General features: G+C 35.5%; 1 protein-coding gene across 6 annotated transcripts in view; it reads left to right on the forward strand.

The window, feature by feature from the left end:
- RC3H1 (ring finger and CCCH-type domains 1) overlaps positions 1 to 21,863 on the forward strand; it is a 77,296-nt gene extending 55,433 nt beyond the window's left edge. For 2 of the 6 annotated variants that reach the window (XM_027610195.2, XM_027610196.2), the window contains exons 12-20: positions 636 to 1,006; positions 1,825 to 1,992; positions 6,564 to 6,716; positions 8,428 to 8,704; positions 9,497 to 9,587; positions 9,856 to 9,988; positions 12,109 to 12,279; positions 13,177 to 13,292; positions 14,257 to 21,863. In XM_027610195.2, the coding sequence (XP_027465996.1) occupies positions 636 to 1,006; positions 1,825 to 1,992; positions 6,564 to 6,716; positions 8,428 to 8,704; positions 9,497 to 9,587; positions 9,856 to 9,988; positions 12,109 to 12,279; positions 13,177 to 13,292; positions 14,257 to 14,407 (1,631 nt within the window). In that variant the 3' untranslated portion in view covers positions 14,408 to 21,863. The remainder of the gene's footprint in view (positions 1 to 635; positions 1,007 to 1,824; positions 1,993 to 6,563; positions 6,717 to 8,427; positions 8,705 to 9,496; positions 9,588 to 9,855; positions 9,989 to 12,108; positions 12,280 to 13,176; positions 13,293 to 14,256) is intronic. The other 4 variants (XM_027610197.2, XM_027610198.2, XM_027610199.1 and 1 more) reach the window with 4 other exon arrangements.
- The last annotated feature ends 1,925 nt before the right edge of the window (positions 21,864 to 23,788 follow it).

The raw sequence follows: 23,788 nt of genomic DNA on the forward strand, positions 1-23,788 counted from the left end.
CTCTCCCCTTGCCTCTCCAGCTTGTGCGTGCACACGCTTTCTCTCTCTTGTGCGTGTGTGCACACTCACTCTCAAATAAATGAAATCTTAAAAAAAAAAAAAAGTGAGGAAGCAGTAGAAATAGGAAACATGGTTCCTATCTATGCGCCAGGATCATATCACTTGAGGCCGAAGTCTGAAAATTGGGACGCTCCTTGCTACAACTGTTGTCTCCAGAACTCCAGAGCTCTGCAGCAGCAGAATAGATCTGTGTGTGCCACATTCCTTTCCAGTTAGCTCCATTTCACATTCAGATTTCATGCGAGTGATTTGTGGAACCTGAGTTTCAGGGAAATGTAGTCTTGCTTTCCAGTGTTTGCACTGCATTAAGGCACACCAGCAAGATGGTCGAACAACTGAGAGAGCCAGTCTACTGGTGTAGATTATCAATAGATTCGTTTTTTCAGTGACTTTTAAGGATTAAGGTTAACTTTTGTTTATTTTTCATAAAACTAACCTGACTACATAAGCAGAGGGGAAAACGTGAAGAAATGAGTGGATTATTAATTCTTTAGTGTTGAAGTATATTAAAAGGAAAAATATAGAAAAACAGATTGGCTTATTGTTGCTTTTGGTTCCTTTTTTGTATTGTACAGGTATGTACTATACTACACCACCACAGTGTGTATCTCGCTTTGTCAGACCTCCACCATCTGCTCCTGAACCTGGTCCTCCCTACTTGGATCATTATCCAGCCTATCTCCAAGATCGTGTAGTAAACTCTCAGTATGGCACACAGCCGCAACAATACCCGCCTGTGTACCCACCACACTATGATGGCCGCCGAGTATACCCCGCTCAGTCTTACACAAGAGAGGAGATTTTCCGAGAAAGTCCTATACCCATTGAGATTCCACCTGCAGCAGTACCATCCTATGTACCAGAATCCAGAGAAAGATACCAGCAGATGGAGGGTTACTATCCAGTGGCTCCTCATCCAACTCAGATCAGACCTTCGTACATGAGAGTATGCTGTTTTTTTTATTATTATATAGATATAATTTGATTATTGGTTGCAGTGATTTACCTTTTTGCCATGGTAGTAACCCTTTGATCAGTTCTTTTTTATGAGAAAGCTTCCCCCTTCCTTTTTTTTTCATCTTTTCACACTTTGGGTAGGGTTTTTTTGTTTGTTTGTTTTGGGCTTATTTTATTTATTTTTTAACTATTAAAGGGAAAAAAAAATATCCCACCCCACTCCCACTAACGCTTCTTAGTTTCTGAACTTTAGTTTTATTAACATTTCTAGATCTACATTTGACCCTTGAGCAATATAGGCATTAAGGGGCACAGTGCCCCCCATGCAATTGAAAACCCATGTATAACTTTTGACTCCCCAAAAACTTAGCTACTGATAGCCTACTGTTGAGCAGACGCCTAACATAAACAGTCAATTAACACATATTTTGTATGTTTATGTATTATATACTGTATTCTTACAATATGGTAGAGGAAAAAAAATGTTATTAAAATCGTTAGAGATAATATATTTACAGAACTGTTTTAATTGAAAAAAACCCATGTGTAAGTGTTCCTGTGCAGTTTAAGCTTGTATTGTTCAGGGGTCAACTGTATTTGAAATTACGGTCTCTGGCCAAGGAAAAGAAATTTAAATATAGCTCTTTGGGAAAACCTCAGAGTTTTGGGGGCTTTGTTTTATTAAATCTTAGTATGTTCAAATACTGAGATGAATACACAAGCTGCTACCTATTTAAAAATATGTGCTAAATGAGTTAATGTGTTCTGAAATTCTTTTTCAGTTTTTACTAATCTTTGCATTCCTAGGACCCTCCTTACAGCCGGCTTCCTCCTCCTCCTCAGCCCCATCCTAGTCTAGATGAGCTACATCGCAGACGAAAGGAAATAATGGCCCAGCTAGAGGAAAGGAAGGTTATCTCTCCACCTCCTTTTGCACCTTCACCAACATTGCCTCCTACCTTTCATCAAGAGGAAGTAAGCACATCATTTTTAGTCTCATTTATCAATTTTTCCTTCATCAGTTGTTTGTTGTGTGTCTTGGCTATTTCTAAGATTATGAAGTTACTTTCCTGTGTTTTCTTCTAAAAGGTTTATTTTATTTTATATTTAGATCTACAATCCATCCAGAATTGATTCTTGTTACTATGTTAGGAGTAAAGATCCATTTTTCCCCCAAAAGATAATCTCATTGACCTAGCACCATTTAATGAAAAGACCATCTTTTCCCTAGTGCCCTGAAGTCACAGTAGTCATAATCAGGTCACCTTTGTCATAGTCAGGTGACTATGAATGTTTCTGGACTCTGTTCTGTTTCATCGATCTATTTCTCTGTCTTTGCGCCAGCACCACGTTGTCTTAGTGTAGTTTTATTAATATGTCTTAGTATGTTGTGATGTATATTTTTCAGTATTACCTTTGCTGTTCTTAGTCCTTGCAATTTCCAGACATTTTAAAATTAGCATGTTGATGTTCACAAAAATATCTGCTGCAGTTTTTATTGGGGTTATATTGAATTTCTGGATCTGTGCTGTCCAGTATGGTAACCACTAGCCACATATTGCTAATGAGTACTTAAAATAATGTGTCTAGTCCAAATTCAGTTTACTGTAAGCATAAAATATACACTGGATCTGAAGATTTAGCACACCCCAGGAGTACAACATTTCATTAATGTATTTTCCTTTTTTTATTAATTTCTTAATTATATATTAAAATGATAATACTTAAGGGGCGCCCTGGATGGGTCAGTTGGTTAAACATCCAATTCTTTTTTTTTTTTTTAAAGATTTTATTTATTTATTTGACAGAGAGATAGAGAGAGAGCACAAGTAGGCAGAGTGGCAGGCAGAGGGAGAGGGAGAAGCAGGCTCTCCGCTGAGTGGGGAGCTGAACGAGGAGCTCGATCCCAAGACCACAGGATCATGGCCTAAGCCAAAGGCAGCCACTTAACCGACTGACCCACCCAGGCGCCCCAAAACATCCGATTCTTGGACCTCAGCTCAGGTCTTGATCTCAGGGTCATGAGGTCAAGCCCCATGTTGGGCTCCGCACTGGGCATGGAGCCTACTTAAAAAAAAAAAGATAATACTTTGGATGTATTAGGTTAAATAGAATGTATTATTAAAATTAATTTTACCTGTTTCTTTTTTTCATGTGGCTGCTGGAAATTTTAAAAATTATATATGTAGGTCTCATTATATTTCCATTGGGCATTGTTTTAGATCCATTTAGGGAGAAGTGACATCTTTACAATACTGAGTTTCCAAGAACATTGTATTTCCTTCATTTACTTGGATCTTAATTTCTCCCAATAATGTCATAAATCATAGTTTTTAGTGTCTTGCATATCTTCAATGAAACTTCTAGATAACTAATATTTTTTGAAACCAATGGAATCCTTTTTGAAATTTCATTTTGTTATTAATGCAGAGAAATTAAGTAGATTTTTGTGTATTGACCCTTGTATTCAGCAGTGTTGCTGAATTTCTTTATTGGTTCTAGTATTTGTTAGTGCATTCTTTTGAATTTTCTATACACACAATCAGATCCTCTGTGAATAATGACCATTTGACCTTCTCCTTTTCAATTCTTATGTCTCTTCTTTTTCTTACCTTGTTGTGCTAGCTAAGATCCTCTAGTATAATGTTGAATAAAAGGGATGACAGCAGGTATTCTTGACTTATTTCTAGTTTTTGAGCAAATAGAGCTTTTAAATAATTTATCAATATGATGTTTGCTGTAGGTTTTGTGGTAGATGATCATCAAATTAATAATCCCCTTCTATTACTAGTTTTAGACTTTTTTAATAATTGAGACGTCAAGGATTTATTTAACTCAGTAATGAGGAAAATAGGATGGTAAAGTTGATTCAAAGAAGAAGAGAGACAGGCTAATATAGTAGTGTGAAAGGCAGAGGAAAAACCACTAATATAAAGTTGCTAGAATAAACTGGTTAATGTACTGCAGGGTATAAACCATGATCTTGCGGATTACTTTGTGTTTCTACAGGACAGTGCTGATTATCATGAATGAATGTTGTCTTTTTAATGTCTACATGGTCTATAGTGGTGTTCAGTTTTACACTTAGGATATTGGTCATAACTTTTTTTCTTGGCCAGTCTTGCTAGGAATTTATGTTTTGTCTTTGCAAAAAGCCAGCTTTTGCTTTTTGATCTTATTTATTTTGGTGTGTTGATTGTATGTACTGCCTCAACCATAGTGTGTATAAGTTTTTTAAAAATCCATTAGGTTTTCTCAGCAAGGTTGCAGTTGATATTATGTAAGGAAAATGTCTTACATCCTTTATGGATAGAGTTATGATTCTAAAGAACATTGCTGTCTGACATTATGAATAATAAACAGTGAAAAGTGAGGTGCATCACATTGCATATAATAAAACAATAATTTTTTGGGCCTATGAAAGTGGTCTACTAAATAAAAGTTGTTCACAGTTATCTAGCTTTTCTATCTAAACACTTTAGATGAATTTTCTACAATGTAGGTTAATTAGTAAAGTCATAACATCTTCTATTAATGTAATTTTACTTGTAAGTATAAAATTACTTTTCAAACATTCTATGTTAGAGTCCTCCTAGAGCCTTGTTATGCCATACTAATTTTTTTTAGCGATATGACACTGCAAAGATGTAAGCTAATTTTGGAATCAAACATACTTATTTTTGAAGTTCAGCTGTGTCATTCTGTGTGATGTTTTATAAGTTACTTAGCCTCCCTAAACTCTGAAGCTCAGGTTTCTCCATTTGTAAATCCAGCATAATAAAGCCTACTTCATAGCGGTGTGGTAAAGATTTACTGAGACACAAGGCATCTGGCACTCAGTAAATAATAACTTTAAATTTGCTTTTTTCTTTTTACTTCTAATAAATATTATAATAATCCTTGCTATTAAGGAATTTTATCTAGAATTATTTTAGTTACTGACATACAAGGCTATATATTTAAACTTCAGTTCTGATTATAAACAGCCTACATATGATTGTATTAAATTCATACATTTTGGGGCACCCAGGTGGCTCAGTTGGTTAAGCATCTGCCTTTGGCTCACTTCATGATCCTGGGGTTCTGGGATTGAGCCTGCTCCTTCCTCTCCCACTGCTCCTCCCTCTCCCACTGCTCCTCCCGACCCCTCTGACACACACTCTCTCAAATAAATAAATAAAAATAAATTCATACATTATAAAAATACATAACATAGAGAAATTTCTCCAACATCCCATTTTCTGTATCATCGTAAGTTTACTATAAATTTCAACTTTCTAAATATATTTCAACTTTTGTGTGCATGAACTAACCTATTACTTTTTAATAGGATCATTTAGTAATATATTCTGAGGTTTTGTTTATATTTACTTTTTTTATTGTTTTTACTTAACCAATTATCCTGGATGTCTTTCTTTGTCAGTAAATAAATTTATCTAATTCTTTTTACCAGCCACATAATATATTAGGGTGTGGCAGGGTAAGCACTCTTGTTAGTAGGTCATATCTTTAAAAAGCTAGCTGTTCTACATGAAGCTTGCATGTGAAGGAGAAATAAAAGAGAAAATTTTTAAATTGAGATAGGACAAAAAAAGTTTATAAACAGTAGAAATGGGAGTTATGGTTTTGAATGAGTAATATTTATGAACAACAAAACCCTTTGTCACTATAGAAAACCAGTAATGATGACTCAGAAAAGTTTTTTGTTTTTTTTAGATGGGGGAGGCATAGAGCCACTTAGATACATCAGTAGCCCCTATGTTATCAGTATATCAATGCATATATATTTGTGATAAAGTTCTAGTTCTGCCCTTTAATGGTATAGCCGTAGATCAGCTGTGTTCTCACATGGACCTGCGGAACATTTGAGGTAGTATACATAAAAGCACTTTGAAAACTATAAAAGTTCACACAAATGTGAATATTGTGATTTAAAAAAAAAATATGTTAGACCTAGAATAGCTATTCTGTTATTATATAATTTCAGAACTCAACTTGAGAAGATTCAGTGTCTTTTCCCTTTTCACTTCACAGAAGCAACCTAAGGACCAGAATTTATTTAAAATACGAATTAATGCTGTTAAAGAGATTTCAGTAAAAAAAGTTACTGCATCATGATGCACTATATAGAACATTCCAAGTTCCATTTTAAGTACATTCCAAGTAATGCTCTTGTTAACCTGGAATGTTATTGAAAGAAACAATGAGGAGTGTCCAGCAAAACTAGGGCCTGGTGCATATTAACTCAAAGGTTGATCCATCCAATGAAGAAGAGGATGAGCAAACCTCCTCAAAAGTCCTGGCTTAATTCCTTGAAAGATACTGAGATACTTGTTTTTGACCCTCTGCTAACAAAGGGTAAAAACTAAACATCTTTCTTCACATGTTTTATATTTTTCATAGTCTACAGAAATCTTCTGTTGTAACAGATAAAGCAACCATCATTATGTTGCTTTAGCGTGGTGTTCTAAGAAATTCCTGCTTTCTCTTTGTCGTTACTTATAAGACATATATATATATATATCTTTTTTTTTTTCCATCTGTAGTTTTTGGATGAAGACTTGAAGGTAGCTGGGAAATACAAAGGAAATGATTATAGCCAGTATTCTCCCTGGTCATGTGACACCATCGGCTCCTACATTGGAACCAAAGATGCAAAACCCAAAGATGTGGTGGCTGCAGGGAGTGTGGAAATGATGGTATGTGTGATAACTAAGCCACAGTGAATACAAATGAAGAGAAACCAAATAAGTCAGACCCTGTTAATAGTGAAGACACAAATAATTGAGCTTTCCTTAAGAATTTCAGGCCATATTCTATATGATGTGAATTGAATTATGTTTATATGGGTTTTTTATTTGTTTCTTTCAGGTATAAACATAAATCTTCTAATACATGTCTAGATAGACAAGAGCGTTTGTTGTATTTCTGAGCAGCCAACGATTAGCCCAACAACTGTTTAGAACCAAAATTAGGTTATTTTGCATAATTAATCAGGATCTTGGATTTCTTGTTCAAGTAAATTATAACTCTTAAAACTCTGAAGTTTAAACAGTGAAGTTGAATCTAATGAACAGTAGTAGTATTTGAGTCAGAATTGTAGCTAGTAAGCTTCAAGTCAACTGTGGTATATTGAAATGTATTATACTTTATTTTATTTTTATATGTCTAATATCCAAGCTTTATATATATGTATATATATATATATGTAGCTATCTTGATTGCTTCTTTATTTTCTAAAGAAATAAAACTTTATAGAAATAGTTAAATCTTGTATATACTTCCCTAATTTCGTTTTTCTTCCTTCTTCCCTGGAGGTAATGTTTATCCTGAATTGGAAGTTTATCATTTCATGGATACTTTTGTACTATTCCTAAACAATTTTGTATGTTTATAGGCTTTATATATATTATATACTTCAGCTTGCATTTTCATTCAACTTTTGTTTTTGAGATATATCCAAATGTATAGGTCAGGTTCTTTCATTTTAACTGCTTTTATCAAATACCATTGTATGATAACTGGTATTGTTATACACACACACACACACACACACACACACACACACACACGTTATTATTTGTTTATTTTTCTGGCTCCCCCGCTCAACAGGGAGTTTGCTCCTCCTCCTCCCTCTGCCCCGTTCCCTGCTCATGTTCTCTCTTTCTCTCTCTCTCAAATAAATAAATATTTTTAAAAGTGGGGGAGGGTTATTAAAGTAACAGAAATTAGCAAAATAAGACTCATTTCCTTAAATCACTAAAGAATAAAAATATTTGTCAACCTAACCTAGATATAATTGAAAATCTCCCAAACAGGTGAAAGACTGTTAGTGTTTTTCAGACATTAGTGTGCATGTAAATTATGTTGGAGTCTGATTAGAACCTGGTGAAGTACAGTTCCTAATTCAGTAAGACTAGGGTGGGACCTGAGATTCTGCATGTCTGATGAGTTCCCACCTGATGCTGCTGCTGCTGGTCCTCAAACTATATTTTGACTAACAAGGGTGTACCAGTTAGATTTCTGTTTCCATTTCTCTTGGTACTTATTTCTTTCTGATTGGAATCCCTTTGAAACATCTTAGCTACTTAATATTTTTAGGCAGTGGTTTTCTAACTATTGAGTTTTGAAATTGAGTGGGTTGTGGTGGGTCTTTTTTTAAGGAATAATGTAGAATAACAATATAAATACAAGAGCACGTATAGTAAGAGGTAAATATTTGTCATGAAATTATATCCGTATATTAGAGTGTATATATATATGTACTGGGTCATGATGTAAAATATATTATTGGGGGGAGTGATCAGAGGTTTAAAAAGCAATGTTTATGATGACAAGCAAATTATTTTAGTTCTACCAATAAGAACGTTATACTCTTTTTTTTTTTTTTTTTTTTTTACCTTATCACAGAGCTGTGGAAATAATGTTAGAGATCTAAGTGTGGGGTGGATTTCTCATTTTACTTTTTACCAGAATGTGGAGAGTAAAGGAATGAGAGATCAACGACTGGATCTTCAGAGAAGAGCTGCAGAAACCAGTGATGATGACCTTATCCCATTTGGAGACCGACCAACTGTATCACGGTTTGGTGCCATCTCTAGAACCTCCAAAACAATATATCAGGGTGCTGGTCCAATGCAGGCTATGGCACCTCAGGGAGCTCCCACAAAACCTATTAATATTTCAGGTAAGAATTGAAGGTAAGCTGATCTAGTGGGTTCATATTCAAGACTTTCAGCCCCCATCCCTACTCCCCATTTACTATGAGTGCTTTCCATAATCTTAACAAGGCAGTAATCTTTTAAACTCGTCCATGGAATTATCCCTGTTGAAAGATAATTATAACCCAGGGAATTCTAAGGGTACAAACTAAAATGTCCCTGTGTGAAGATTGCCTATGTTGGTTTTGTGTTAATAGCTTCATTGCTTTTATTAAAATAATACATTCTAATTTTAAAAAATTGAAATGGGCGCCTGGGTGGCTCAGTCGGTTAAGTGTTTGACTCTTGATCTCAGTTCTGGTCTTGATCACAGGGTTGTGAGTTCAAGCCCTACCAAAAAAAAAAAAAGAAAGAAAAGAAAAGAAAGAAACAATCCAAAGACTGTTTTCTTTCAGTGGGGAAAAAACAAACATCAGTATCCTCTTTAATTAGTGGACATCTTTCCAGATAGCTGTGTATAAAATATGCCTGTGCCTTTTAGATTATGGCTACCTTATTTTTTAAAATTTTATTTATTTGAGAGAGAGAGACAGATACAGAGATAGTGAGAAAGAGTGGGGGAAAAGAGAGAGAAGCAGGTTCCCTGCCAAGCAGAGAGCCTGATGTCGGGCTCAATCCCAGGACCCTGAGATCATAACCTAAGCCGAAGGCAGACTCTCAACCAACTGAACCACACAAGCACCCCAGATTATGGCTACCATAAAAGAAGAATGAAATCTCGGAATTGCATCATCCCACAGTAAATTATTCTCTTATAGATTATAGTCCATATGGAACCCACGGTGGCTGGGGAGGTTCTCCATATTCACCTCATCAAAACATACCTTCTCAGGGACACTTCAGTGAGAGGTATGACTCATTCTTTTTACTTTTATAAACCTTTAAAATTATTCAGGTTTTCTTATTTTATTTTTTTGTCAATAACTTTTATTATTTTCATAGTGAAGTAACAGATTTTTATGTCAGAACAGTAGTAGATCAAACCTAGAGGGGTTTTTGTTTTCTTTCAATTTTTTTTTTCAGTTGAAGTATAGTTGACACAAAATGTTATATTAGGTCAATAATTTTTTTTTTAATAAAACTTAAAATTTATTCCATCCTTTCTTTCCCACCAAAGGGAGAGACTGTCCATGTCAGAAGTGGCCAGTCATGGAAAACCCCTTCCATCTGCTGAGAGGGAACAGCTACGACTGGAATTGCAACAACTAAACCATCAAATCAGCCAACAGACTCAGCTCCGTGGACTAGAGGTACCCGCCTACAGATAGTTTTTCATTCCAATTTTTGGAGGGTTCTAAAAAGGGGTTTTAAAAGGAAGAACTTCTGGGGCGCCTGGGTGGCTCAGTTGTTAAGCATCTGCCTTCGGCTCGGGTCATGGTCCCAGGTCCTGGGATCGAGCCCCGCATCGGACTCTCTGCTCCGCGGGAAGCCTGCTTCTCCCTCTCCCACTCCCCCTGCTTGTGTTCCCTCTCTCGCTGTGTCTCTCACTGTCAAATAAATAAATAAAATCTTTAGAACAACAAAAAAAAGAACTTCTAAGGTACTGTGAACAAAAATTAAGGTCTGTTCCTTAAAGAGTTAGTATTGGTGTCCATTCTTCAAAGAATTTAAGTACTTAAGAGTTCAGTGTGGGACAATAAGAAATTCAGAATTTCTATTCCATGGAAAACAAGACTATCTAAAATTTCCCAGCAGAAACTTATATTCCCTAATGGCACATTTAAGGTATACAGTTTTTATCATCAAATGCTTTTAGCTTAAAATTTGTTTTTCATTTTTCATACTGCCTTTCTTAATTAAAAAAAAAATTCTATTTCCTTTAATCCTTAGCATTTATTTATACATTTTTAAAAGAATCTTAGAACTTAAAAAAGAGTAGGATAAGAAATAATACTTGGAGTTAAAGTTAATCAACTAACTCTAGACTTCAAAAAAGAATAGACTTCAAAGAGAATAGCCTCTGTGTAGCGATTGTACCTTCCGTTAATATAGTTCTTTCCGTTTGTAAGTTACCATCGCAGGTCCTGATTGACCCTTACAATGACCCTGTCAGGTAGGTTAGGCAAGTTGTATAGTCCCTGTGTTCTGGTTAAAGGATAGGAGTTTCACAGAAGTTGAAATACAAACCCAGGTCTTCCTACTCCAAATTCAGTGTTCTTTCCACCATGCTGTCTGACCTGACACTTAAAGAGAAAAAATATCTAAAATCAAAATTTTTTTTTAAAGATTTTATTTATTTATTTGAGAGAGAGAGACAGCACAAGTGGGGGGAGGGCAGAGGGAGAAGCAGACTCCCCGCTGAGCAGGGAGCCCAGTGCGGGGCTTGATCCAGGAACCCTGTGATCATGACCTGAGCCAAAGGCAGGCGCCCAACCGACTGAGTCACCCAGGTGCCCCTGAAAACAAAGAATTTTTAAAATCCTTCAAAGTGCCACATAAAGAAGACTAGGTTTTGTTTACATTACCCTTTACATGGGAGCGTATTCTTTAGAAAACTCAAGACATTCTACTGATAAATACATGGTTCCCTCCTGGAGAAAAGATAACTATCAGAACAGCAGTCATTATCTTTCTACCAAGATCTTTGATAAGGAAGGCTTCCCTTTGGAAATAAATTTTTAGCTAATTCTGTCTTAAGATTCCCATATTACAAAGGCCAATAGGAGATTGTTTTTTTGGAACACATATCTGACTTGTGCTCTTATGTAAGCAATAAGGCTTAGAATTTTAACTATGTAATACTCATATTTTGTCTTGTGCCATTATTTTATTTACATTGGTCTAGAACTTCTTGCTGATTCTTATTGTAAAAAAAAATGGTATGTCTGATTATGTCCTTCTTTAGTTGATTAACTTTTTCAAGATTCAGACCATTAATTCCAAGTATTATTCCTTAACCTACTAATTCATGGCTTTTTGTCTTAGTTGAAATTTGTAGACCCATTTTCTGTTCTAAAAGAATAATCAGCATCATTTGGAAGTTTGCCACATATTTGACTCAGTGTGGTTAAAAGTTCTTGCCATTACTGAGGTTTCATTGAAATAAATTGGAGGATTTACTTCAGAAAATTAAATTTAAAAAAGAGGGGAAAATACGTGCATTTATACTTGACTTCTCTTTCAAATACAGTAAGAGCAACTTATTTGTATTTGCTCTTAACAAGATTAAATTACTGTTTACTAAGTTTAAATCTCCTAGTTTTTCTTTTTTAATTCAAATGGCATTCAAAGAGACAGTGCCTAATAGTGTCATTTTTATTGCAAATATCTTCACGATAAACTACTTGAGGCGGTGATCTGAAATTGGGCCTGGTCATGTGCATGGTGTGAAATGTGTTGAGTTGTATATGTGCTTGGCTTTATGCACTAGGCTGTTAGTAACAGGCTGGTGTTGCAGAGGGAGGTGAACACCCTGGCAGGCCAGTCACAGCCCCCACCACCACCTCCAAAATGGCCTGGAATGATTTCAAGTGAGCAGTTGAGCTTGGAACTGCACCAGGTGGAAAGGGAAATCGGGAAGAGAACCCGGGAACTGAGTATGGTGAGTGTTCTGGTGGGAAAGCGTGGGAGCTGGGAGAGGTGAAAGGAAAGCTGTGCAGTGATGTCCCAGAACTCATGGCTCTAGAGCTCCAGAATCATCACCCCAAGGCACTCCAATGAGTGGTTAATACTTAGAATAAGTCTCATGAAAATGGGCTCTTTCCCTATTTTATTCATTCCTCTTCTCATTCCTTTTTGGTTTGAGTGTGTTCTCTGTCTTAGGATTCTGCATTATGAAAAACTTTCAGGGAAAACAAGGCAGTTAATTGGACATTATTAAATTACTGTTTAATATACTGATTAGGGAAGCTGAGGGGATGGTGTTTATGATTTTGCAAATGTGTTCACAAATAGCATTCTAGTTTTTATAGCCTTTCAGTTATTGAAGACCTGTTTTTTGTTATGAGTGAAATGCAATCTATACATTCCTTCCTGAGGAATCATATCCATGGATATGCTTAGGGTTTGCTTCATAGTACATGAATACTGGTTTTAGTAAATTGTGGATTTGGGGGGATTGAACCATTCCACCAGGTTGCATGGTAATTGACTCTTTTGTTGAATAGTTTTCTTGTTCTTTCTAAGCAAATAAATGGGGTATTTCATTTTTCTGCTTTCAATAAGTATATTATACGTAGTTATATTTTGGCTTACCCTTTCTGAGTCATCAGTTTTTCTAACTTGGGGCATTCTCCCCCTTGTTTTCTAGCTTGGATAGTGAGCAAGTGTATTCTGTTATTATTATCATGTATGTCTCCCTTTTAGGCTGCCCATTTCTTTGGTCATTTTATAAAACTAGATATGATTTATGAATTATCAATTTGTATTATCTGTATTTGGTCTTTCATTAGCACCATTAAATAGAAGATAACTGAATTTACTTCCTTCTCTTTCAAAGGAGAACCAGTGTTCTCTGGACATGAAAAGCAAATTGAATACAAGTAAGCAAGCTGAAAACGGACAACCAGAACCACAAAATAAGGTTCCAGCTGAGGACCTTACATTGACATTCAGGTAAAGGAAGAGACGTTGTCATTGTCTTATATTATCCAATCCTGACAGAAGTGCCCTCGTAAATATGGTTTGTTTTTAAAAATATCATTCTATATACATTGAGAAAAGAGTATTTTCACATAAATTTAGTTAATAAAACTTATTTTAGAACAGATTCAAGATTGAATTGTAACAAATGAATTTTTCTGGCTCCATTTCTTCTTTCCCGTTTTTTAGTTTGTTTAAAACCAGTGTTAACATTTTGGTGTAGACCTTGCCAGTCCTTTAAAGTGTGTGGATATTTAACCTCTTTCAAATCCACCTTCCACCTCATCCCCTTGGTTTTTAATTTGGTCTATACCGTATCATCTAGAGCTGGAAGGATACATGTCAGCTATCATTGAACAACCATACAATAAACAGATTTGTAATAATTCTTTATTTGCACAGCTGTAATTATTTTCTTACAGTATTTTGAAGTCATTTGCTGCATAGTCCTGAGTTACCCTCCTGATGATTGTATAACAATAATTTCTAATGCCCTGTTGCTTTCAGGCTTAGGTTTTAGCTATTTATATCCATACACTGTCCTGGGTTCAAAATAATTTCTTGTACTAGTAAGCCTGCTAAAGCAGGGGTCGGAACTTCTTAAAGTCCAGATGGTAAGTATTTAAAATTATGGGTCTTACCATCTCTGTGGAAACTCTCAGTTCTGCCCTTGTAGTGTGAAAGCAGCCATAGGCAATACATAAACAAATGGGCAAGCTGTGTTTCAGTAAAACTATACTTACAAAAACAGGCACTGCTTAGCCTTAGTTTGCCAACCCCTGTGCTTAAAGCATGGACATCGAGCTGTAAATTAAAGTTTAAAAGCTACTTGCATATTTTTCCATACTCACAAAAGAAGCCCTATTGATTTTATTCTACAAATCATTTTTCTCTCTCTCTTATTTAAAATTCCAACTTTTTTTTTAAATGTTAACAGTGATGTACCAAATGGCTCAGCGTTGACACAAGAAAATATCAGCCTCCTGTCAAACAAGACCAGCTCTCTGAACCTGTCAGAGGACCCCGAGGGAGGAGGTGACAACAATGACTCCCAGAGAGCGGGAGTCACACCCACTTCTGCTCCCTAAATTATGAAGAGTCCAACTTTTATCTTTTGCTCCTGATCAATTTGTGGGGCATAGGGGTAGGAGAACAGATAACTTCTAAACTTTTTCTCTGAGAGTGGTCAGAGAAATCCAGGAAAAGTACCGGAGGCAATGTGCACAAACACCACTACTAAAAACAAACCCTGCACATAGTTCACATTAATGCATTTTTTAATTTAAAAAAAAGGAAAAAGAAAAAGAAAATTAGCAGTATCTGCAAGCAATTCAGATTAAATTTGTTTTTGTTCTGTGAATGAACTTTATTTTAATAACTTTGGACGCCTTGGATCCAGGGCTTTAAAAAAAAAAGAAGATATTATATATACACTCTGTTTGATTAATTGTATGATCTTAATGAAGTAGGTTTTTCTTGTATTTTGGTATTATTACATACCCAGTGTATAATTCCTTTCCCCCAATCCTTTCCAACTTTCACAAACCCCATAAATTAAAACAGATAGAAAGCACCACACTGTCTTGAGAATTCTGTGGTGCTTGAGAAACAAAAAGACAGTAGTAGACTAGTTATTAGAAAATGTGCAGCAAACCAGCTTTTCTAAGAGCTATTACTTGAAAGTCATAATTTTCTTTCCCTTTCTGGTAACTGGCTTCATGTGTATGTTTTTCATATAGCACTAAAACTTTTTGTTGTTCAGGAGGGATTTGTTTCTTGTTTTTGTTTTTATTTCAGCTTTTTCAGAGAGATAATTACCAATTAATTTTTGAAGTCCTCATTTCCATATTATGGATCCATTTCATTCTCTTAATGTAATCAGAAAGCGAGACCAATACTGTAGGCTGTTTGATTAGATATTTAAATGGAGATTATTTTAAGAATGAACTGTAATTTATTAGTACTGAAAATACGTGGTTGGTATATTACCTGTATTGAGCTGATGGTTGGAAATTTGGAGCTGTGCTTTTTCAAATTAAACTTGCTAAAATCATAAAATGTATTAAAAAAAACACAGGAAAATCAACCATGTTTTAAAACTGCAACACTTGAAGTGAAAATGAACAGTCATATTATTTCAGTGGATGTTTTTGTTTTGTTGTACTGTCAAAACCCAAAAGTATAAAATAAAATGAAAGCCCCTGGCTTTCAAATAGATTGGGCAAATACAGACTGCCCAGATCTTAAGGATACTTTATGAATTGACTAGTTGTTGTTCAGAATCTTTGGCACCAGTAGGTAGTAAGTACCTAAAAGTCAGTTTTCATAGACTTGACTTTACAATAGTGAAGAGATGCTTCATGAAAATGTTGAAAAGAATAAGGAATTTTTTTAAATTTATTTCTGCTGCACATATTCTGATGCCATGTGTCTATACTGAACTAAGACCTTATAAAACGTTTTTGTGGGATTATTTGATATAGTCACCTTCCCATCCCTCTGTTTGCCTGATTTTTAAGAAATTTCCCTTTCTGGATTATACTACTAAAACAGAAAGCACTGGTTATGTAATAAGTTACTGCATTGCTTTGGTTGGGTAAAAGCAAGAGTTTGTATTTTTCTTGTTTCTTATTTTTCTTAACCCTTAACTCCTGCTGAGGTCATAACAACCTCAGTGTAAGCTCTGTGTCCTTCGTACTGTTAACTGAAACAAATGGGGGGAGGGGGGAGGGAAATACAGTCCTGCCATTGCCTACCAGTAGGAGAGTCCAAACAGAACACTCTTTTGAGTAGCGATTATTTAATTTGCCCAGTCAAGGCACCATGTTTATATACTATTTCACATTGAATTTGATTATGCCCTACAGACCTGGCTGGTCAAGGATTTGATATACACATATTGGCTTGGGATTCGAGCTTTCTTTTTTATTTAAATAAAAATTTATATATATTATATATATATACATATATACATAGCTATATCTGTATATATATTGGATATGTTTTAAGGATTTTTTCGCATGAGCGCAGCTGTTGCGATAAAATGACTGATTGGGAGGTAGAAGCACTGAATGAAGATGAGGCATTTTTTCAGTTGATACCATATTTTCCTTTCTTAAAAATACACACTTGCTTTTTTTGCTTTTTTGTTTGTTTTCTTTTTTCCTTAAAACCCTCTTATATGTAAGTGCTTATTGTTTTTTGGGAGAAGGAGAGAAACTTGGTATGTCTGACAGAGTCCCAAGATTTTTTATTTTTTTGTATAACTATAAAAGGCAACATTCTTGGCCTCCAACCTTCTGTAGGCAGATTTGGGCAGATCTTATTTCTCCTTTGGACATATTAGATAATTCCTAAATTTTAGAAGCAGTTGGTTCAATTTGGAACTCAGAATGATTCTGGTATTAGAAGGGAATTTATGGGTATTTTGTTGAAGTTCAGAATAAAAGTAAAATTCTATTTTGAATATCCATTGAAACATCTGATAAGTCAACTTCTGTTATTCTTGTTTTTATATCCTCCAGATACACTCCTTGCTTTCACCATTTTGATTTTGTAAGCTAGGCAGGAATAGATGTTAACTCATATAGTATTCCTATTCTGAATAAAACCAGAAAAACCACTGTTTTGAATTGACTTAAAATAATCCCTTTCACTTTTTAAGTTAATTTCATTGGGGATCGGGGTGGGGACAGATCTCTTACATTGTAGCCTTAATTCTAGCTGTACCTCAGTAAGGCCCCACACACTCTAGAGGAACTCTGGTTGGGTAGAAAGGCAGAAGAATGATATCCTATCCCATTGTGCCTATAACTTACCTATTTTAAATTAGTCATTCTGCCTTTCTCATGGAAATTCTTATAACTTTCCTAGTAGACATAAGCAGTTTTAGGAATTAAAACCTCCAAAGTTTGGATTTCTTTCCCCCCTTTTCTCTGTGATACACTTTGTGAAATGATGAAACAATAAGGGTAAGTGACCTTTTTGGGCAAAACTGCTTGACTCTTTTTTTTTTTTTAACTGCTTGACTATTCAGCAGCTTTTTTTGGTCAAAACCTGTGAAAGGCATTGATTTTTTTTTTTTTTGGCTTTTAAAATGTATGCCTTTAGAGACTTAACAGTTAAGAGATGAAATCAGTCAGATAGGAAATAACAGTTTTTATGCTTTCTACTTAGTAAGTAAAATACTAATTTCTTCTGGAGATGACTTTATTTGCTTTTCACTGAATTCAGAAGCAAGACTGACATCACAGATGAACATGAGCAATTCTGAGAGGGTTAAGGTAGGAGTATAATAAGCATTATGTTCACTCTTGTTTAGATAACAAAACCAGAATCTTATTATAGTTAGGAATATAAAAGTACTTTGACTTACTTTTTCCAAGGTATCTCTGGAAAGGAGTAGAAGAACTGAGAATAAGATATCTACACGCAGTTTCCTAACATACATGGTTCTTTTGCCTTATAGATACTGTCACAAGATAAGTCCAATAGCTATCCTGTCTTGGGTGATTTACAGAAGCTAAAGTGACCAAAGATCCATTCCTTTTTACTTTTGTAATCAAAAGAACAGTTAGTTATAGCATAGGTTTCTAGTAATAGTATTCACGTGATAAGACACTTATTTCTAATGCCAGCTACAAATATCCAAATACTCAGAATATATAAAAAATTATTTGGTATTGCATTAATGTGGCTGATTCCCTTCTCTCATCTTATTTCCCTTCCCTTCTCCTAGACTTTCCTGTGTATTTATTCTTTTGCCTAAAAGACATAAAGTTGGTATGATTCTTATTTGTTACCATGAATATGTAACTCCATCAGACTTTCCATAGGTCTTCAGGGTTAAAGCTCAAAGTTTTTTTTCTTGGCCCTTTTCTATCTTGCAAATTCCCCTTGGCTTACCTACTGCCCTCCCCAATCTGCAACAGTGACAGTTTGCTGCCTCAAAACAGAGCATTCAAATGAATTCGCTTAGCCAATAACTTCTGTGAAGTTGCCTTTTCTAATGGTGTTATTACTCAGTGATGCACAAATGTGGTATTTGCCCTACTGGTAGGCAAACAAAGGTCTGGTTAAGAATGGTAACCTGCTGTTTTCTTTAAAGGAGAGCCAAAGACTTGTGCTTTACTCTGTTTTGGTTTTGGGGGAAATAGCCATTTTGATCGTGCAACCTTTTAGTATTTGTGAGTTGATTGTATTGTGTAAGTAGATTTATCTGAGGTTAACTGTTAACAGTAGCTGGCCTTATAAAATGTAAAAGTAATGAAAATTCACCAGTTTCTCTAAACCAGTGAATGTCATCTTTTACAACATTGTGTGTAAGCAGTACCCCCGTTTTTTAAGATTATCTTGTCAATGATAGCATCTTGTGTGTTTTGGTTTTTAACTTGTGTCGGAAGGACAATCTATATCACTATGGTCAAGCTATGAGACTGGGTAAAAGAATTCATGAGCATGTGACTGGTGAGAAATAAACTATAGTCACTGCATGTAAGATTATATTCAGATTTGGAGAAAAACAGATTCTTTTCACTAAAAAGTATTTGATTGATTTTAAATACACATGGTGATGGGTGGAGGTCTTACCATCTTTTTTCCACTTTGTTTTTGCTCATTTTAAAGAATTGAGTAAAGGTTTTATAATATAAAATCTACCTGTAAAAAGCACCTGTAATGATACATATTTTATTAAAAGGAAAGACCCAGTTACTTTTGAGGAAAAATTAATAACCTGCCTGGAAATTAACTGCAGCGTTTACTTAGATTTGTCCCCTAAAAGAGCCTGATTGTGTTTATTTTTTAGTTGGTGATACCTGGTGATAGTGTTGCAAGATGATCTCTTCCCTGAAAAATCAGCCTGTCCTTTTAGAAAAAAAATAGAGCAATTAAACTAAAGCAGATTTCACTTTCAACATTAGGGACTGAACAAGCAAACAATTTACTGCTGTCATCATTTTACTCATTTTGCTGGTCCTCATTCATACCTTTCTACCTTGGACAGCTATGACTTTTATATTTATTTGTTGCTTCAGCTCAGCTTTATGAAATTTTCCTGCTGAAAGGACTTATTGGGAGTTGTAGGTGGATTGCAGTTAATATTTTATTAAATTCTTAATTCAACTTTTCTGAGCCATTTGAAAAAGAAAGCTGTTTTTGTCAAAAGGTACTGTTAATTATAGTAAATACCAACTTAAGATTTGGTTTTTAGGGTTTTATTGCTTTGACTGGTAAAGATGTTTTCATATATAACAGATTCTAATTGATAAGTAATACTACTATGATGTTAATAAATAATAGGACACTGCCACCACCAGGAAAAAGTAACACCTTTTAATAATAAATGTGTTCCCAATAGGTGGGTTTTCAATACTGCACTGAACAAAGTGGGAAGAGCCCTTTGAAATCCTATTGTGATAAAGGGACTTAACCTCACCACTGGAATCCTTGTTTTCAGAGCCTCTGAATTTTCAGCCAAACACTGAATTTACTTTAAATTTTATTCCTGAACAGAACATCCCTAGAGTAATAACCTTTATTTTCACAAGAAAATAAGGCACAATAACCCAAGAGAGAGAAGTTAAGCCTCAAGATAATATTGTGTCCAAAAGTGTGTATTTAGGAAAGTCAAATCCTGTGGAATTAGTATATTATATACTAGATAAGGTGACTTATTTTCTTGTACTGAGGTCTCTCTGTTTCTGGTTGTTTTTGTTTTGTTTTGTTGTTTTTAACTCTTGAGTAGACAGAGCTCACAAGTCTTTGGCATCCATTTTAGGTTGTACACTTAGAGTCATCTTGTAACTGGAAACTGTCAGACAGCCCCTACCCCCCACCCCAGCCAGTGCATAAAAGGGTCAAGAAAAGGATAGAAAGAAACTACTGGATAATTGGTTGCCTACTTGTTGTTGGGTTTTGGTTTGGGGGTGTGGGGGTGGGTTGCCTGTTTTGTTTTTTTTTTAAATCACCATTTATAGTGTAATCATTGATTGGCTGCCATTCTTACCATAATATCTAAACAACTGTAAAATATTCCTCTGATTTAAAGGTATTTTAAGCTTTTGTTTATCATTTTTACATCCTCTGTTCAACGAAGGCACTGTCCTGAGAGCTACTTTTTCCAGGTGTATTGTTGCCCACATCTTCATTACCACACCCCACATCCCAGCCCCCTTCATCCTTTCTCTTCTCACCTTCTGGAAATGAAAGGAACTTGAGGGGGATTTTTTTTTTTTTCCCATTTTATTCACTGATCCAGAGGCCTTGTTGTCTTACTTTATGATGTTACTATAACTTTTTGGAACAAGAGCAATGGAAAAAGTAAATTAAGATGATGAACAAAATCTTTTACCCACTGAAGCATTTTCCAGTTGTGAGATTCCTCTTTGTGTGTGGTCTCTTCCCTTGTTACCCCTGCTACCCTTTTCCCCTGACTATGGTCAATTTGGTCTTTAGGTTTATACCAGTCTCCCCGAGACATTCTGCAGTCATTATCACCTTTTTGGGTGGATTTTATTTTGTTTTATTTTGGGTTTTTTTGTTTTTTGTTTTTTTAAAAAAAACTTTTTAACATTGATGCATATTTGCTTGGGATAGAGCTTGTGTAATTTACCAATCGTATTGATTGTATGTGATTGTGCCCTGCAGAGGTATATTTAACAAGACAAAAATAATTTAGGTTAATAAAGGAGCCCATGAGATTTGAGTCAGGTTATAAATTACTTCATGAAATCACTTAGTTTTGGATAGTGAGAATTTATATCTCCTATTCTTACAAATCAGTGCTAGATAAAATACCATTTTTAAAAAGTTCTCTTGCATTCCTATTTTTTTCCTTGCCTCAGCTCCCTGTTTTTTCTTGCCTGTCTCCACCCACCTGTTCAGAAATAAAAATATTGAGTCTTAAATGACAGCTGATTTTTAAATTGCTAAAGTTTGTGAAATTATACTTTTTCCAAGTGTTTTCAACTTTTTTTTTTTTAAATGAAGACAAATGGGTTGAAATTTCACAAGCTGTGAATAATTCTTTAGATTCTGGCAAACTGTGAAATCTTATTTGAAGACTTTATCTCTTGAAAGTTCTTTTGGAATAGGAAAAAGAACCCTGTTTGAAATGGACCATTTTCTTTTTTTAATGTGTTTGTATATCCAATTTTTAAACAGCCTTCAAAACAAGTGAGGTGGAAATAGTAATAGGAAGATGTTTAGGGCAGCAGAATTCTGGGTCTGAATAAGTACATGTTATACTTGTCAGGTTTTTAAAAGGATTAACGCCATCTTTTTCAATTTTGTATTATTTGTGTGCATGTTGTTTATATCAAAGATGCCACATTTTGTTAAAATCCTATTTCCTTTCTTTATTACCTTGGAAACTGACTCAGCCTCATGTTGCTCCTAACTAGTGTTTAAAGCTCCCAAGAGTTGCAGATAAAAGGGTTATTTTAACAAGTAGAAGGAGGTGATTCACCTTTTGGTTTGTAAATATCTGGTCTTTATCTGCTTTCTGTCAGCATTTATATTAAATGATAAATTAATGAGGAGAAACGTGTAGTCTTTTTTTATGAGTGTGTGCCATTTTACTCTAACCTTGGGATTATTACACCTTTCCTTTTTTTAGTGTGAAAAATAGAGAGATACTTATGCACAAGTAGACACATACTTGCAGTAGCCAATTTTGTAGAGATATCATAGGAATTACTCCAACTTTAAATACACTACAGTCCAAATTCCTTCATATGTTCTACAGCAATTGCACAGTAAAGGTAGTGGTTCTGAGATCCTACGGTCTGTTCAGTGAGACTCCATGGCAAACATCCAGAGTTCTGGTTCTTATGGCTTCTCTTAAATCAGGACCTTCTTTATGTTTAAGCAACATGGACTTCCTGGGTACCTATTTTTTGTCTTTCCATTCTTACTGACTGCTCATTGTCCTGAAATCTCCACCCATTAGTCATTCCTTGTAGTTAGAGGGTAAGTGTAGGTTGATTTTTCTCTTAGAGACTGGTATAAAATATGCCTTAGTCAGCAGTTCAGTGGCATGAAGAAGAAAAAAGGGGAGAGGGAGGGACTACTCTAGATTCAGAAGAAAGTTAAGAGAAAAAATAAAACCAAATGCAACATGTGGAGTTTATTTGGATCCTGATTCCAGTGAATCAAATGTGCAAAGACATTTTTGAAATAATTAGGGAAATTGGGTACTAGGTAAGACCAAGGAATGACCTTTTTGTTTAGTGTGATAATAGCAACATACATAAACATACAGTTTACATAAGTAAATGTCTATATTTTTAAGAGACATAGAGCTGACAATGACTGGCATTTCCTTTATTTTTACAGAAAAGTAATGCACATAAACTGAAGGTTATTTTTACCTCCTACCAACAATTAGCAATTAGGTGTCTTTGGTACCCTACCTGACCTCAAGGGAAGGAACCAGAGTAAAAAAAGGTCAGAGGGTCTGAAGGATGGTAACTACTGCAACAACCCTTGAATGTTAGAAAGTCTAGAGTGGGGATTCCAAAACCAGCGTGCCGTCTTTAACACCATCCCAGGCCTACCCTGCTCACAAGCAGTAGGGTATTTTCTGACCTTTACACTCAGACTCACATAGGTTAATGTGAGTTTGTTTTTTGTGTATATTAGCATTTCATTCCCTGTAACCAGCTAATCTGCAATGATCAACTAATAAATCCCCTCCACTTTCCAACATGGTGGCCTATTTAGTTAATGGCTGCCACCCTTATTTGGGACACCTTGCAAATCAAAAGTGAGCTTTCAACTACTCACTGAACACCCACTTTGGTATTTACTGATTTATTGAGTCCTTAATCATATGTACCACACTGTAGAAGATAAAGAGAATACGGTCTTTACCTTCAAGGAGCTTAGGCTCCAGTTGTGGAAATTGACATGAATACAGTTTTAAAATAGGTAACAGGGGCACCTGGGTGGCTCAGTCGGTTGGGTGTCTACCCTCGGCTCAGGACGGGGCCGTGGGGTCCTGGGATCAAGCCCCTCATCGGGCTCCCTGCTGAGCAGGGAGCCTGCTTCTCCCTCTCCCACCCCACTCGTGCTGTCTCGCTATCTCTGTCTCTCAAAATCTTAAAAAAAAAAGTTAAAAAAATAGATAACAATCATCAACAAAACACAATAGAATTACCAAAAAATTATTCAGCCACAATTGTCTTCAAAAGAGATGAGCCAGGAGCTGTGAGAATGTACACAAAGAAGACTTAACCTTGCTTGGCTGAGCAGCAATGGCTTTCCTGAGGAAGTTGCAGCGAAGGTGGCACTTGAAGAATGGACAGGGTGGCAGGTAACGTTGGAGACGAGACTGCCAGTCAGAGAAAACAGAATATGTTTCTATGAAATACGATTCTTGGGAAAGAAGAATCTCTGTTATAGAAACAGTGATTGACTCAAGAGTAGAGGGAATGAGACCGTGGCAAGAGATGAGGCAGAGCTGGACC

The sequence above is a fragment of the Zalophus californianus genome, chromosome 10 (assembly GCF_009762305.2).
Source record: "Zalophus californianus isolate mZalCal1 chromosome 10, mZalCal1.pri.v2, whole genome shotgun sequence".
Lineage (NCBI taxonomy): Eukaryota > Metazoa > Chordata > Mammalia > Carnivora > Otariidae > Zalophus > Zalophus californianus.